The sequence below is a fragment of the Tachysurus vachellii genome, chromosome 13 (genome assembly GCF_030014155.1).
Source record: "Tachysurus vachellii isolate PV-2020 chromosome 13, HZAU_Pvac_v1, whole genome shotgun sequence".
NCBI classification, from domain to species: Eukaryota; Metazoa; Chordata; class Actinopteri; order Siluriformes; family Bagridae; genus Tachysurus; species Tachysurus vachellii.
In genome coordinates, this window is record NC_083472.1 from 5,264,822 (window position 1) to 5,277,872 (window position 13,051).

Below are 13,051 nucleotides of genomic sequence, written 5' to 3' on the forward strand. Positions count from 1 at the left end.
CTTCGGCAGTAGCCTACTGAATTTAACCTGTTTCTAACATACACATGGCGTCAAATGTGTAAATCCAAGTTCTGCACACGCTCAGGTGATGCAGATGAAGCTGCACATCGTTGGCCTCATCGCTGGGAAAGGATCCTTCTCAAAAACTTCAGCTTTGGTCGTGTTGGATGGCCTGGTGGACAAAATCGGGGACGTGAAATGTGGAAGCAACGCTAAAGAGGCTTTGACCGCTATCGGAGAAGCCTGCTTGCTGCCATGGACTGCTGAACAGGTGGGTTTAGATTCTCATCACCTTTAAAACCTGTTGGAGGAAAACTTGCTTGTTGTTTTGTGAATATAGATGGTAGCATGTTCTAACCCTGCATGCATGCAACATAATAAGTGACAAGTTACTCATGTCACTAATAGTTTGTTTCCTGTGAACACGCACACTCCAGCAATTCTTTACGTTATATATTCTGTCATGTTTTATAACGCTTTGTCCTGAAATTATTGCTTTGCAGGTGGTCTCTTTGGCCTTCTCACAGAAGAATCCCAAAAACCAAGCTGAGACACTGAACTGGCTGGCGAACGCCATGAAGGAGTTCGGCTTTGCCGGGTAAATCATGCAAACTAATATGTAATAGCTGAGAGTATAGTGAGTATGATTCATGCTCAGTCTAAATTAAAGCTTCCAATTAAATGTTGCAGGATAAACGTGAAGGCTTTCATCAACAATGTCAAAACTGCTTTGGGCGCCACCAACCCGGTTAGTGTGTGTGTGTGTGTCTGTGTGTGAAGGTGTGTCTGTGTGTGAAGGTGTGTATGGTGTTTGCACACTTCTTGCTCTAAGTGTATTTGTGTAAATAATAGAACATTTTACACTCTGACTATTTAGACTATAGACTGGCTATAGACTTATGGATTATCCAGGTATGTTGTAGCCTAGTGGATAAGGTGCTGGACTACTAATCAGAAGAATCCCAGATCCACTAAGGTGCCACCACTGGGCCCCTGAGCAAGGCCCTTAACCCTCAACTGCTCAGTTGTATAAAATTAAAAATCAGGTTTGGTAGATTTCTTTGTATGAACCCAAATTGGAGCTTGTGATACGGCGACAACAATTTAGGACTATTTTCAAAGACATTTATGCGGTAGCATATAACACGACAACCTGAAACATATTACCTCAATGCATAATGGAACCAGAACTATTAATGTCATCCTGATTCAAATGCTTCACATAGACTAAATTCTTTTAGATTTTTTATTTTATTCATTCATTTATTTATTTATTTATTTAACCCTTTGTGTAAATTCCAGGCTGTGAGGACGTCTGCCATCACTCTGCTGGGTGTGATGTTCTTGTACATGGGGGCTCCACTGCGCATGTTCTTTGAAGATGAAAAGCCGGCCCTGCTTTCACAAATAGACGCCGAATTTGAGAAGGTAAACGAAAAGTTGTATGTAACCCTGATGTAGTTTTTTCACTTCTTATTAACTGCTGAAGGATTAACAGTATTTGTAAGCTAATGGTGTGTCTCTGGGGTTTTCAGATGCAGGGTCAGTCTCCTCCTGCTCCCACACGAGGCTTGTCCAAGAAAGGAACGGTGGACGACGGGGAGGAGGCTGATGAAGAGGAAGCAGATGGAGGTGCCGTTGACATTGTGGACCTTCTGCCCAGATCTGATATCAGGTCAGCCTTAAACATTTATAATAGTAGGGAAGGTGAAAATGAATTAGTTTGACTGTTGACATGTCATGGATCGGTATTGTGGTTTGCAGTGATAAAATCACATCAGACATGGTGGAGAAGATCGGTGATAAGAACTGGAAGATCCGAAAGGAAGGGCTGGATGAGGTGGCTGCTGTGATTTCGGAGGCTAAGTTCATCCAAGCCAATATCGGAGAGCTGCCCATGGCACTGAAGGGCCGTCTCGGCGACTCCAACAAACTACTGGTATTTTGTCTGTTTTTTTTTTTGGTGTGTTATGTATGTTTTAAGTTTAATATCAAGTCAAGTCAAGAGGCTTTTATGGTAATTTTGATCATATATAGCTGATGCAGTACACAGTGACCCTGATACTACATAAATGAAATTGTGTGTGTGTGTGTTTTCAGGTTCAGCAAACCCTGACCATCTTGCAACAGATTGCTACAGCTATGGGTCCAGCTCTCAAACAACATGTGAAGAATTTGGGCTTCGCCATCATCACAGTATTGGGAGACAGCAAGGTAGAGCTCCATACGATCATACTCACTTAACATCAAAAACCATCTTAAACACCATAAAACGTCATTGACTGAATGCAGTAGGTTTTGATGCAATGCAATGTGATTCAGTGCCAAGTCATTTAATAATGGCGTAAAGCTGATTTGTACTTCTGTGAAGATGCATGTGTACCTTCAAACAGCTTGACGTGAACATAAAATATGAGCCGAATGCCAAATGATCAAGTGCCTGCTTGCTGCAGCACCTTGTGCCGTGTGTGCGGTGTATCAGGCTGCTAACTGTCATTTGAAGATACTCTTTGTATCGATAGCACCATTTGTTTGTGTATATGCGAATGAAACCACACCTTGTTCCTTCAGTCCAACGTCCGTGCTGCTGCCCTGACGACACTAAACACATGGGTGGAGCAGACAGGCCTGAAGGAGTGGCTGGAAGGCGAAGACTTGGCAGAAGAGTTGAAAAGGGAGAATCCCTTCCTCAGACAGGAGGTACTGGCACCTGACTCACACACCCACAGTAAAATGAGTCTGATTACGTCAGCATGCCTACTGTAAAGATGTTTTGAATGCAGAGTAATCAACACAGTGATTAAGACTCAAGGAATAGTTTGCTGTTGTGGTTGAGTATTAAACTTTTTTTTTAATGAGTTAGTGTTCTATAAACCTGACAATATTATACATATATATATATATATATATATATATATATATATATATATATATACATATATACTCTCCTCTGTTAGAGTCGGGTTTTCTTTGGCTTATCGTTCACTTTCATTCACTTCATTCACAAGTACATGGTGACTTTGTATCTGAAGGACTCATGAATATTTATGAGAAGGAATATTCACTTTGTCAGTAGCTCTGGTTACTTACTGGCAAAGCACAGGTTCGTATAAATATTGTTTGACTAAAGTTTGCATACCCTGAATGAAATTGTTAGACATTGCCATTTATTTGGAAAATATGACCGATACAAAATAATTGTTTTGATTACGTTTTCAGTATTGATGCAAACTTTTGAGCACAACTGTAAGTTCAATTTCTGTATCATTTGCTGGTGTTCCGTCTCTGCTGTCAGCATAAACACAGTGAAACCGTCATTCATTTAAAAAAGGTAGAGTTGTGAAAATGGTAATCAACTTCGGAGAGGTCGGAGAATATCTGCTCAATGCTGTCACTGTCAGTGACTGTTTTTCTAACAGCATGGCACATATTTTATTCCTTACCCTGAAATTAAACTACGTAATAAATGAAGACATGTTATGTGATGAGATGTATCTTTTCCTTTGTGCTAGATATTGGGCTGGCTGGCTGAGCGGCTGCCCAACATGTGCTCTGTGCCTGCTGATCTGATGCAGTGTGTCCCTCACCTCTACGCCTGTCTGGAGGATCGCAGTGGAGATGTGCGGAAGAAAGCCCAAGACGCCCTCCCCATGTTTATGATGCATCTGGGCCCCGAAAAGATGAGCAAAGCCACTAACAAGCTCAAGGTTGGTTTCCAACGTAAAAGCTAAAACGTGCAGTTCTGCTGCGCTGGGTTTCAGCAGTTCAGAAGAAGCATTTCTTTTGCTTTTAATGCTATTTGTGGGTATTAAATAAAACCTTTGGTTCAGCCAGCATACATAAAGCTGTTTAAATATTATCATTGAAGTTATGACTGAGTTACAACCAGAGTTTTTCTTGTGATGTCGCTTATTGAGCTTGATATCTACCGTTTGGTAAAAATCTGACAAGCTTGTGTTTGCCTTATTAGCCGGCCTCAAAGGACCAGGTGGTTGCCATGTTAGAGAAGGCCAGGGCTCTGATGCCAGCCAAACCCGCAAAGGCTGCTTCATCTAAAGCAGCTCAGAGTGCTCCTCCTGCAAAACCTTCCCCTGGTAAGCTTTCCTCACTGTTCCTGTCTGCATTTCTCATGTGGATGATTCAGCTTCTCGTCCACCGAGTCGTTATCTATAGCAGCACGCTAAGTGCAGCTATGTGGCGTTTAATGAAACTCATCTGATACACTAATTGCCTCTGCTCCTTATCTCTCAGCACCGGCTAAAAGCCAGCCTGCAGTGGACGACTATAGCTCACCAGAACCCAAACAGGAGGCCAAGAAACCCAAAACAGTGGGGCCTGCCCAGAAAAAGGTCTGAAGGCTTGCTTTTTTAGTGCTTAGGTTTGGAATTATGTTCGGGTATCTATTATATATTTTTTAATTTTCTTTTGAACAATTATTGAGAAACTTCAAAAAACAGGCTCAAAACAACCAATAGAAAGAAATCTATTCAGTTGGCAGACGGTATTAAGGTCTTCTTAAAGGTCATCTTAATATAGAGCTTGATAACAGACAGTTAAACATCGCAACTGCTTTTTAATTTAACCTCGAGTGAAAGATGAAGCTACTAAGTTTCACATTTATATTAAATCTACGGATAAGATCTCGTTATATCAACCGTTTAAACGTCTTCTGATTTGTGTACCAGAAATGGCTTGAACCCAATATCCTGTTTAAAACTGCCTGAAGTGTGAAAGCTTTTTTTGCTTTGACTAGAGGAACAGCATGGAGAAACTGAAGGTAGATACAGACATTGTCTCTAAGCCTAACAGACTGTCAGGGGGCAAACCAAGCAACCCACAGGTACAGGTGGATCAGTAAAGCTCCACACAGCACAACAACAGGGGTCACTCAGTTGGCTCATTATGCTTTGGGGTGCACTCAGTGAATGGGTTGTGGTGTTTCTCTCTTTCTTTTAATATTTCATCTTCTCTTCTCTCTCTCTCTCTCTCTCTCTCTCTCTCTCTCTCTCTCTCTCTCCTCTTCTCTTTTCTCTCTCTCTCTCTCTCCTCTTCTCTTTTCTCTCTCTCTCTCTCTCCTCTTTTCTCTCTCTTTCTCTCTCTCCTCTTCTCTTTTCTCTCTCTCTCTCTCTCTCTCTCTCCCCCCCCCAACTCTCTCTCTCTTCTCTTTCTCTCTCTCTCTCTCTCCCTCTCCCCCCCCAACTCTCTCTCTCTTCTCTTTTCTCTCTCTCTCTCTCTCTCTCTCCCCCAACTCTCTCTCTCTCTCTCTCTCCCATCTCACTCTCTCTCTCTCTCCCATCTCTCTCTCTCTCTCTCTCTCTCTCTCTCTCTCTCTCTCTCTCTCTCTCTCTCTCTCTCTCTCTGTGAATGGTAATATTTGCCCAATCTGTCCTTCAGGGAGTGTTGGGTAAAAAGGCTCCAGTCAAGGCTGCTAATAAAGATGAAGAAGACAGGTCAGGTCCTATCTTTATCCTCGTGCCTAATGGCAAGGAGCAGAGGATGAAAGAGGAGAAAGCACTAAAGGTAGGCATAATAATAGTTTATCTTCTGCAACACAGTGACATGGCACAGCTACCTTGTCAGAGCGCATATTTCAAACATCCACCGAAATCCAAACGACAGTTTCGCGCACCGTCCCTGTGTCATTGCTTTTGAGTTCTTTTTAAAAAAGGACTGATCTTAAGAATCATTAAAGCAATTACAGCAATTAGAATTGTTTGGTTTTGGGACTGCATTGGACCTAATTTACATAGAAAAGATGAGAGAATCTCAGTTTAGATGATGCCTGCTCCTGTCACTGAAAATAGACCTCGAGGTACATGGAAAATAAATCACCTGTCAATTTGTTGCTTGCTAATGTGAACTTGGGATAAACAAAAGGCTTGAAAAATATGATTTTTATATCCAAATAAAAATCATATTTCTAAGGTTTTTAATGTTAGTGCCAAAAAATCCTATCTATGTCCAGCAAAACCTGGAATCAGATAATGGCAATCGCTCTGTATTAAGGATTGTCGGTTTGTGGTTTATAGATCCTGAAGTGGAACTTTATGACTCCACGGGACGAATATGTGGAACAGCTAAAGACTCAAATGGCCACATGCCTGGCAAGGTGGCTACAGGACGAACTCTTTCACTACGACTTCCAGCGCCACGTGAAGGCCGTCAACGCCATGATCGAGGTACAGCACGCTTTCTGTAACAGGGTGTGCACACTATAGACATACACGGATATGAAGCATTACTTTTTTAAAAAAAAAACACCAGCTCAAGGTCTTATGGGGGAAAAACGAGAACCAAAAACATTCACAATTTATTTAGCCAACATTCTGACCTTGTTCACTTTAAATTTGATTCGTATAGACATTGTCAGGCAGCAGCTTTACAGAAATCCAGTTTGTTAGAAACTGGAATCAATACAGTATACAGATGTAGAAGAATAAAGACAAACATACTATGTTTATCGAAGGGTTTTTGAGTATGTACTGATGATTATCGCAGCAGGAGGATCACATTATCGCTTCTCCTTTCACAGCACATGGACGGCGAGTCAGAAGCTGTGATTGGCTGTCTGGATCTGATCCTGAAGTGGTTCACGCTTCGGTTCTTCGACACTAACACCAGTGTGCTGATGAAGGCCATGGAGTTTCTCAAACTGCTTTTCACCATGCTGAGCAGAGACGGCTACCACCTGAGCGAGTACGAAGCCTCGTCCTTCATCCCCTACCTCATCCTCAAGGTCAGAGAGTCTTCAGAACATGTACACACTTGTGCATGCATTTAACTCCAGCTTTGATTCCACTGAAATCCAACTCAAGCTTGATTTTAAATTTGTTTTAAATCTGAAAAACCTGCAGGGATGAATTTAAATTCGGACATTCATACATTGTAGGACCTTTTTAATTTTAGTGTGAAATCTGGCCTCAGTGTGATCGTGCCGTCTTCTCCTGTTTATCTGGATAGGTCGGGGAATCCAAAGACGTGGTGCGCAAAGACGTCCGTGCCATTTTGACCATGCTGTGTAACGTGTATTCTCCCAGCAAAATGTTTCCCTTCCTCATGGAGGGGACCAAGTCCAAGAATTCCAAGCAGAGATCAGGTTTTGTTGCCTTTTTGTTGGTGTACATATGCCCACATGGGAGAGAATGTATTGGGAATGGATTATATTATAGTGCTTATTCTTGTATATAGGTAAAAATATTGCCTCGCTTGTTGCTTGGCCATGTTTTCGCTTCTCGCGTGTGAGAGATGTCAGAAAATCACATTTGTAATATGAATGCAATCTTAGGGTGGCTCAAATGAAGTTTTCAACTATATAGAAGTGTTTCTAAAATGTATGTTATCAATACTTATAATAATGAACCTAAAGGTAACTAATTAGTCATACAGTATGGATATAGCAAGCGTTTTTATTTCAGCCTCCTGTTTTAAAATCTTCTGTCCTGAATACTCACACTGCCACCAGCCAGAACAGATTATTTCATCAAAAGTGGCAGAACTGAACAGCTATGTTGTTTAGAGCGAGTGGAGTCGGTTGGAAGAAATAGGAAAGATGTAACGTTTCTACAGTAATTGCAGCTGGCTGAAAAATCACAAATTTCTCCTTTTGAGTCATTTAGTCAGAATAAAACAATAGTTATAAGGTTTTCAGCTGATTTTCATTCAACTTGGTTTGATTGGCTTTCACTTCAGAATGTCTCGACGAGCTCGGGTGCCTGATCGAGAATAACGGCATGAACGTGTGCCAGCCAACGCCAGCCAAGGCTCTGAAAGACATCGCCGTTCACATCGGAGACCGCGACACATCGGTGCGGAACGCAGCGCTAAATACAGTGGTGGCAGCTTATAACGTCTGTGGGGACCAGATCTTCAAACTCATCGGCAATGTGAGAAAAGCTGTGCTTTTTGGTCCTGTAACGGCTCCCAAATAGCGCTTTATTTTTTATTTATTTATTTATTTTCTCAAGTATAATCTCTCCCAATCCAATCAGTCCAGGATTACATTACACAGAAGTCTAAAGGCCAAAAGTTGTTAATGTGTTGAGATTTTTGGTGAGGAGTCAGTTACCATTTTATTTAAGGCGTCTCCAGAGACAGTGAACAGGCAGTAAGAGATTCAGGGTCAAGGACATTGCTTTGGAAGAGGTGGTTGTTGTTTTGGTAGCATGCTATGTTGCATTTTTGTCTAAATAACTTGGAAAGAAAGAGAGGAAACTGGTTATTGTTCTGCAACTATTCTACAAAATGAAGTTTACCTGAGAAAAGTATTAGATTTAATTTTTAGTTTATTCAAATGTAATTGTTTGTAATATACTGGTTCCTGGTGTTAATCATTCTTGGCTACACTCCACAGCTCTCGGAGAAGGACATGAGCATGTTGGAGGAGAGGATCAAGCGCTCGGCTAAGAAAGCCCCTGCCGTCTCGACCAAACAGGAGAAAGCACAGAGGGAACCGCCCAGCAATCCTAACGCTACCTTCCTGCGCAAACCCGCACAAGAGGAGGTGCCAAACAAACTCAAGTAGGTTCCACCATCCAGCATAGTATATTGTTTGAACTGGACCAAAAGAAAGAACAATTTGCAAACAAGGTTGCCATGTTCTTTAAAAGTGTGTTATACCTATAAAAAGTGCACCTAATTAATAACTCAGTCCAAACCATTGCATTATTTTCAAGGTATTCCTGTGTTTGTAGAGATTCGACTGACACTCCTGATGCCTCTGTGTTTTGGTTCTGTCCTTTTGTTTCGTTGCATGTTTTGCCTCCTAAATCTAAGCTTCTGTCTCTCTGTATGATTTCTTTTCTCTCTGCTCTCCCTGGACAGAATAATGTATCGCACGTATAGGATGTAAGTACTGCCGAATCGTCGCAGGTTCTTTTCACGAGGCACGCAACAACCCAGAGTCTTAGACAAATAACACAAATAGAAAAATTTTAACCATCACCATTCCAGCTAATAACATCAGTTCAAACTCTTTCCCTGCCCTTTTGCACTTCAATCCAGCGTTCCCGATTCATTCTAAGATTAATTGCCGAGCCTCAAGACGAACTCGCTGGAAGCGCTGTAACAATCAGTGTTTAACATGTTTATAATCGTACGCTGTTGGAAAAGTGTACAAGGACCTGCAGCTATGTGTTTCCCTGTCTAGCTTAGGGTCACTGTATGTTTCATTATTCTGTTAAATCTGTGACAGGTATGAAGACGTGTATGTATTGTTTTTTTGTTTTTTTTTTGCTCCTCTAACAGTCAAGCTCGGTCCCAGAATGCTCACACTGAGCACACTGCCCCGTCAATCCCCAAGGAGTTTCAGCTTGACCTGGACATGATCGAGAACGACCACACGCGTGTCAGCGACTTCCCCGACCTGGTGCAGCACAAACTGGATGAGCTTCTCGAGCCCGTCATGATCCCCGAGCCCAAGTAAGCAGCTGGATGTCATGAATTAGCAGGATTAATGTAGACGAATAAATGTTTCCTATTCATAATTCTTGCTCATTGGAGCCCTGGACATGCTGAACAAGGCTACTATTTCAACATATAGCATTTATGTATAGTCTTTTATAATAGAGTAGAAGCCTTTATTTTGTCACAGTGAAATTCTTTCTTCGCATATCCGAACTTTTGTTAAGTTTTGGATCAGAGTGCAGGGTCAGCCATGATACAGCAGTGAGCGTTGAATTCCTTGCTCAAACAATGGCAGTTAATAGTGCTGGGGCTTGAACCCAGATCTTCCAATCAGCAACCCAGAGCCTTAACCACTTGAGCTAGCACTGCCCCTATAAAATGCAGCCTCCTTCCAGCCAGATACTAAGAATACCGTGGACCTGCTATCAGCAATCCGGCCCTGAGACCGAAAGAAATCGACGGCTTTTTTCATTGCCCTTCTTTCCCGGGACTCAGAAGATTGCAAAGTGTCCCATCGGAACCATTAACCATCTAAAATACCATTTTTGTTATGACAAAAGTCATAAAAGCAGGTAATCTGTTATCAGACCGAACTTGCTACTATTCTAGCTAGCATGTAGATACAAACATATCCAATTTTCTGTGCAAAGGTATTCAGTCATTCAAACAGACAAACCACTTCATAGCAGAGACAGAAAAAAGACAGAAGAAAAAAAAAGAGAGAGAACATTTCTGTGTAAAGGTTGGTTACCTCTCAGTCAGAAAACCAAAAGGTTTCATAACAGGCTCAATACTGTCTGGCCAGTTCTAGATGTGCGAGGCAGTTTACCAGCAGTCTAATCTCAGTCATCACTGAGTGTCAGTGTCAGCTAGTGTCAGCTATTTGTATCCATAGTTATTGATGAGTATCTGCTGGATTTGCAGAAGATTGAGGATCTTTCAGAGCTGTTGTTAAATCATTTGTCTGCATGTATGTACGTACTTTTCTTCTACAGGATTCGCTCGATCTCGCCTCATTTTGACGACCTCCACAACAGCACAGCCTCCACCATCAACTTTGTCATCTCACAGGTCGCTAGTGGTGATATTAACACCAGTATCCAGGCGCTGGCACAGGTGAGCAGTCTGAGATCTGTTCTGATTTGAGCTGCTTTCTGAGCTTGCTTTCCGTCGTCGCTAAGCCTTATAGCCTGTAGGATCTCCAGTATATCTCCAGTTTCTCCAGAAGTAGAAGTCGATAGTTTCCCGTAACGCTTTTCCCCTTGTCAGATTGACGAGGTGCTGCGGCAGGAAGACAAAGCAGAAGCGATGTCGGGCCACATAGACCAGTTCCTGATCGCCACTTTCATGCAGCTCCGCCTCATCTACAACACTCACATGGCTGACGACCGGCTGGACAAGAAGGACATCTTCAAACTGTACAGCTGCATCATCGGCAACATGCTCTCGGTGAGAGATTAAACTACCAATCAAATCGAATCTAACAAGAGCTTGACTTAAATCTCATTATATCTTAAGTTCTCCATTAATAGTATGAAATTAGTGAATAATAATAATCCTCTATAAGTTAAATTATCACACAAGTAGATGGGAGATTTTTTTATTCTAGACTGGGTTCATGGACCTTTCCACTCAATAACAAACACAGTAAATAAAAAACAACACTAAGCTTCTGCTATATGTCATATTGTGTCCTTTGTACTAGACAGTAGACAGCATGTGCATGTGTGGGGGGGGATGATGCTAGAATTAGATAATCCACCTCGTCTGCTGATGGTGCTGTTGTGCCTGGTACAACACAGATAAGACTGTGTGGCTACCAAAAATGAAAGCATATATACGGTGTTATACACCAGTTATTTAACAAGTGAACGTGTCTGTAGTTGTTCTCTATGGAGAGTCTGGCGCGGGAGGCGTCTATGGGTGTGCTGAAGGATCTGATGCATGGTCTGATCACACTGATGCTGGACTCACGAGTGGAGGACATCGAAGATGGCCAGCAGCTCATCCGGTCCGTCAACCTGCTGGTGGTGCGAGTGCTGGAGAAATCTGATCAAACCAACATCCTAAGGTGAGCAACGTTAGTAACGTTATAAAAACCCTTTCGAATACATTGTTCTGATTGGTCAGAAAGTGTTGATTCGATTTGGCTGGTTATCGATGTACATGGAATAAAAAAGTCTTGATGGATTTTATTTTTTAACAGTTTTCCTCAACAGTTAAACATGAATGATGATGCTGTTTATGTTTGGCAGTGCTCTGCTGGTGCTACTGCAGGACAGCCTGATCACCACCGCCGGGTCTCCCATGTTCTCCGAGCTCGTCATGAAGGTAAAGATTTGCTGCAGGCAAACGATTGTGAAAACAAATCCTATAGCAGTCCTGGGTGTGTGTGTGTGTGTATGCCTTGCTGTTTACCGCGTCTCGCGTATCTGCAGTGTCTGTGGAGAATGATCCGCTTCCTGCCTGAGACCATTAACAGTATTAACCTGGACCGCATCTTGCTGGATGTCCATAACTTCATGAAGGTTTTCCCGAAAGAGAAGCTAAAGCAGCTGAAGAGCGACGTGCCACATCGCACTCTTAAAACCTTACTGCACACACTCTGCAAGCTCACCGGGGCCAAGGTACAAACACAGAGCCTTTGGAAATGTCCATTATTTTTAGTAAGAACAGCAAGAAGTAGTGATCAAGGCCTGAAGCAAATGAAAACAGGATGTTTCTAATGGACCTCATTTGTCCAGGACAAACTGCATCAAGCCTCTTAAAGGGAGAGCCTGGAATATACATGTACTGTTTTTTTATCATAAGATCTAGGAGCCTAACAGGGAAATGCTTTAGGCTCAAAAACAAGCTTTAGCTAGCTTTAAAGCTTACAAAATGTTTCTCAGTAGCAATAGGAAATAATGTAATGCTCGCTGTGTTTCCACAGATCCTGGACCATCTGTCCATGATCGAGAACCGTAACGAGTCCGAACTGGAGGCTCATCTGAGGCGGGTGGTGAAGCATTCGGGAAATTTCTCAAGTCTCAAGTCTGACCAGAACTCTGAGAAAATGGCCTTGCGATCCGTACGTCACCAAATACACGAATCCCTTTGCATTTCTTAAACCATCAATTAGGGCTGCAGCTATGGATTATTTTAGTAATCGAGTATTCTATCGATTATTCCGTTGAGTAATCGGATAAGAATTACTTTTTCTTTTCTTTTTTTTAAAAGAGGAATACTGAATATGCAAGAGAAAATAAGACGGGTCTATTAAAACGAACAACTTATTTGTTTACTTTTTATAAAAATGTACGTGTGGCAATTAAACGGAATAAACCCCTTTAGTGCATTTAATTGCCACATTATTTGCGGCTGTGTGTCTCTTTTCAAGGGACATCGTGGTCAGGCTTTCACAAAACATAGCTAATTTAAGTACATTTCTAGCCACCGTATTGAATTACAGTCTTAAATAGTCACATATAACCACAACCAACATACATTTTTACAGGCCTTTATTTCAACTAATAATCATAATGATTTAGGCTAAATGTGAACGCTGACGTTAGCTCGTGTCGACTCCGCTCAGTGGACTTGAGTGTTAAATGTTAATGTTAAAGTATCAAACATGTACTGTTGTGGTAGGCCAGTTCAGTCTTACAGA

General features: G+C 41.9%; 1 protein-coding gene across 3 annotated transcripts in view; it reads left to right on the forward strand.

The window, feature by feature from the left end:
* ckap5 (cytoskeleton associated protein 5) overlaps positions 1-13,051 on the forward strand; it is a 29,771-nt gene that overhangs the window by 14,634 nt on the left and 2,086 nt on the right. For 2 of the 3 annotated variants that reach the window (XM_060884727.1, XM_060884728.1), the window contains exons 17-40: positions 86-271; positions 504-598; positions 691-748; positions 1,303-1,428; positions 1,536-1,675; positions 1,765-1,939; positions 2,101-2,214; positions 2,572-2,700; positions 3,513-3,707; positions 3,971-4,094; positions 4,252-4,349; positions 5,395-5,520; positions 6,030-6,179; positions 6,533-6,736; positions 6,961-7,096; positions 7,690-7,883; positions 8,351-8,517; positions 9,244-9,417; positions 10,398-10,518; positions 10,672-10,851; positions 11,286-11,473; positions 11,658-11,733; positions 11,841-12,029; positions 12,335-12,472. In XM_060884727.1, coding sequence (XP_060740710.1) covers positions 86-271; positions 504-598; positions 691-748; positions 1,303-1,428; positions 1,536-1,675; positions 1,765-1,939; positions 2,101-2,214; positions 2,572-2,700; positions 3,513-3,707; positions 3,971-4,094; positions 4,252-4,349; positions 5,395-5,520; positions 6,030-6,179; positions 6,533-6,736; positions 6,961-7,096; positions 7,690-7,883; positions 8,351-8,517; positions 9,244-9,417; positions 10,398-10,518; positions 10,672-10,851; positions 11,286-11,473; positions 11,658-11,733; positions 11,841-12,029; positions 12,335-12,472 — 3,483 coding nt within the window. Of the gene's footprint in view, positions 1-85; positions 272-503; positions 599-690; positions 749-1,302; positions 1,429-1,535; positions 1,676-1,764; positions 1,940-2,100; positions 2,215-2,571; positions 2,701-3,512; positions 3,708-3,970; positions 4,095-4,251; positions 4,350-4,753; positions 4,841-5,394; positions 5,521-6,029; positions 6,180-6,532; positions 6,737-6,960; positions 7,097-7,689; positions 7,884-8,350; positions 8,518-9,243; positions 9,418-10,397; positions 10,519-10,671; positions 10,852-11,285; positions 11,474-11,657; positions 11,734-11,840; positions 12,030-12,334; positions 12,473-13,051 lie in introns of all 3 variants that reach the window. The other variant, XM_060884729.1, reaches the window with a different exon arrangement.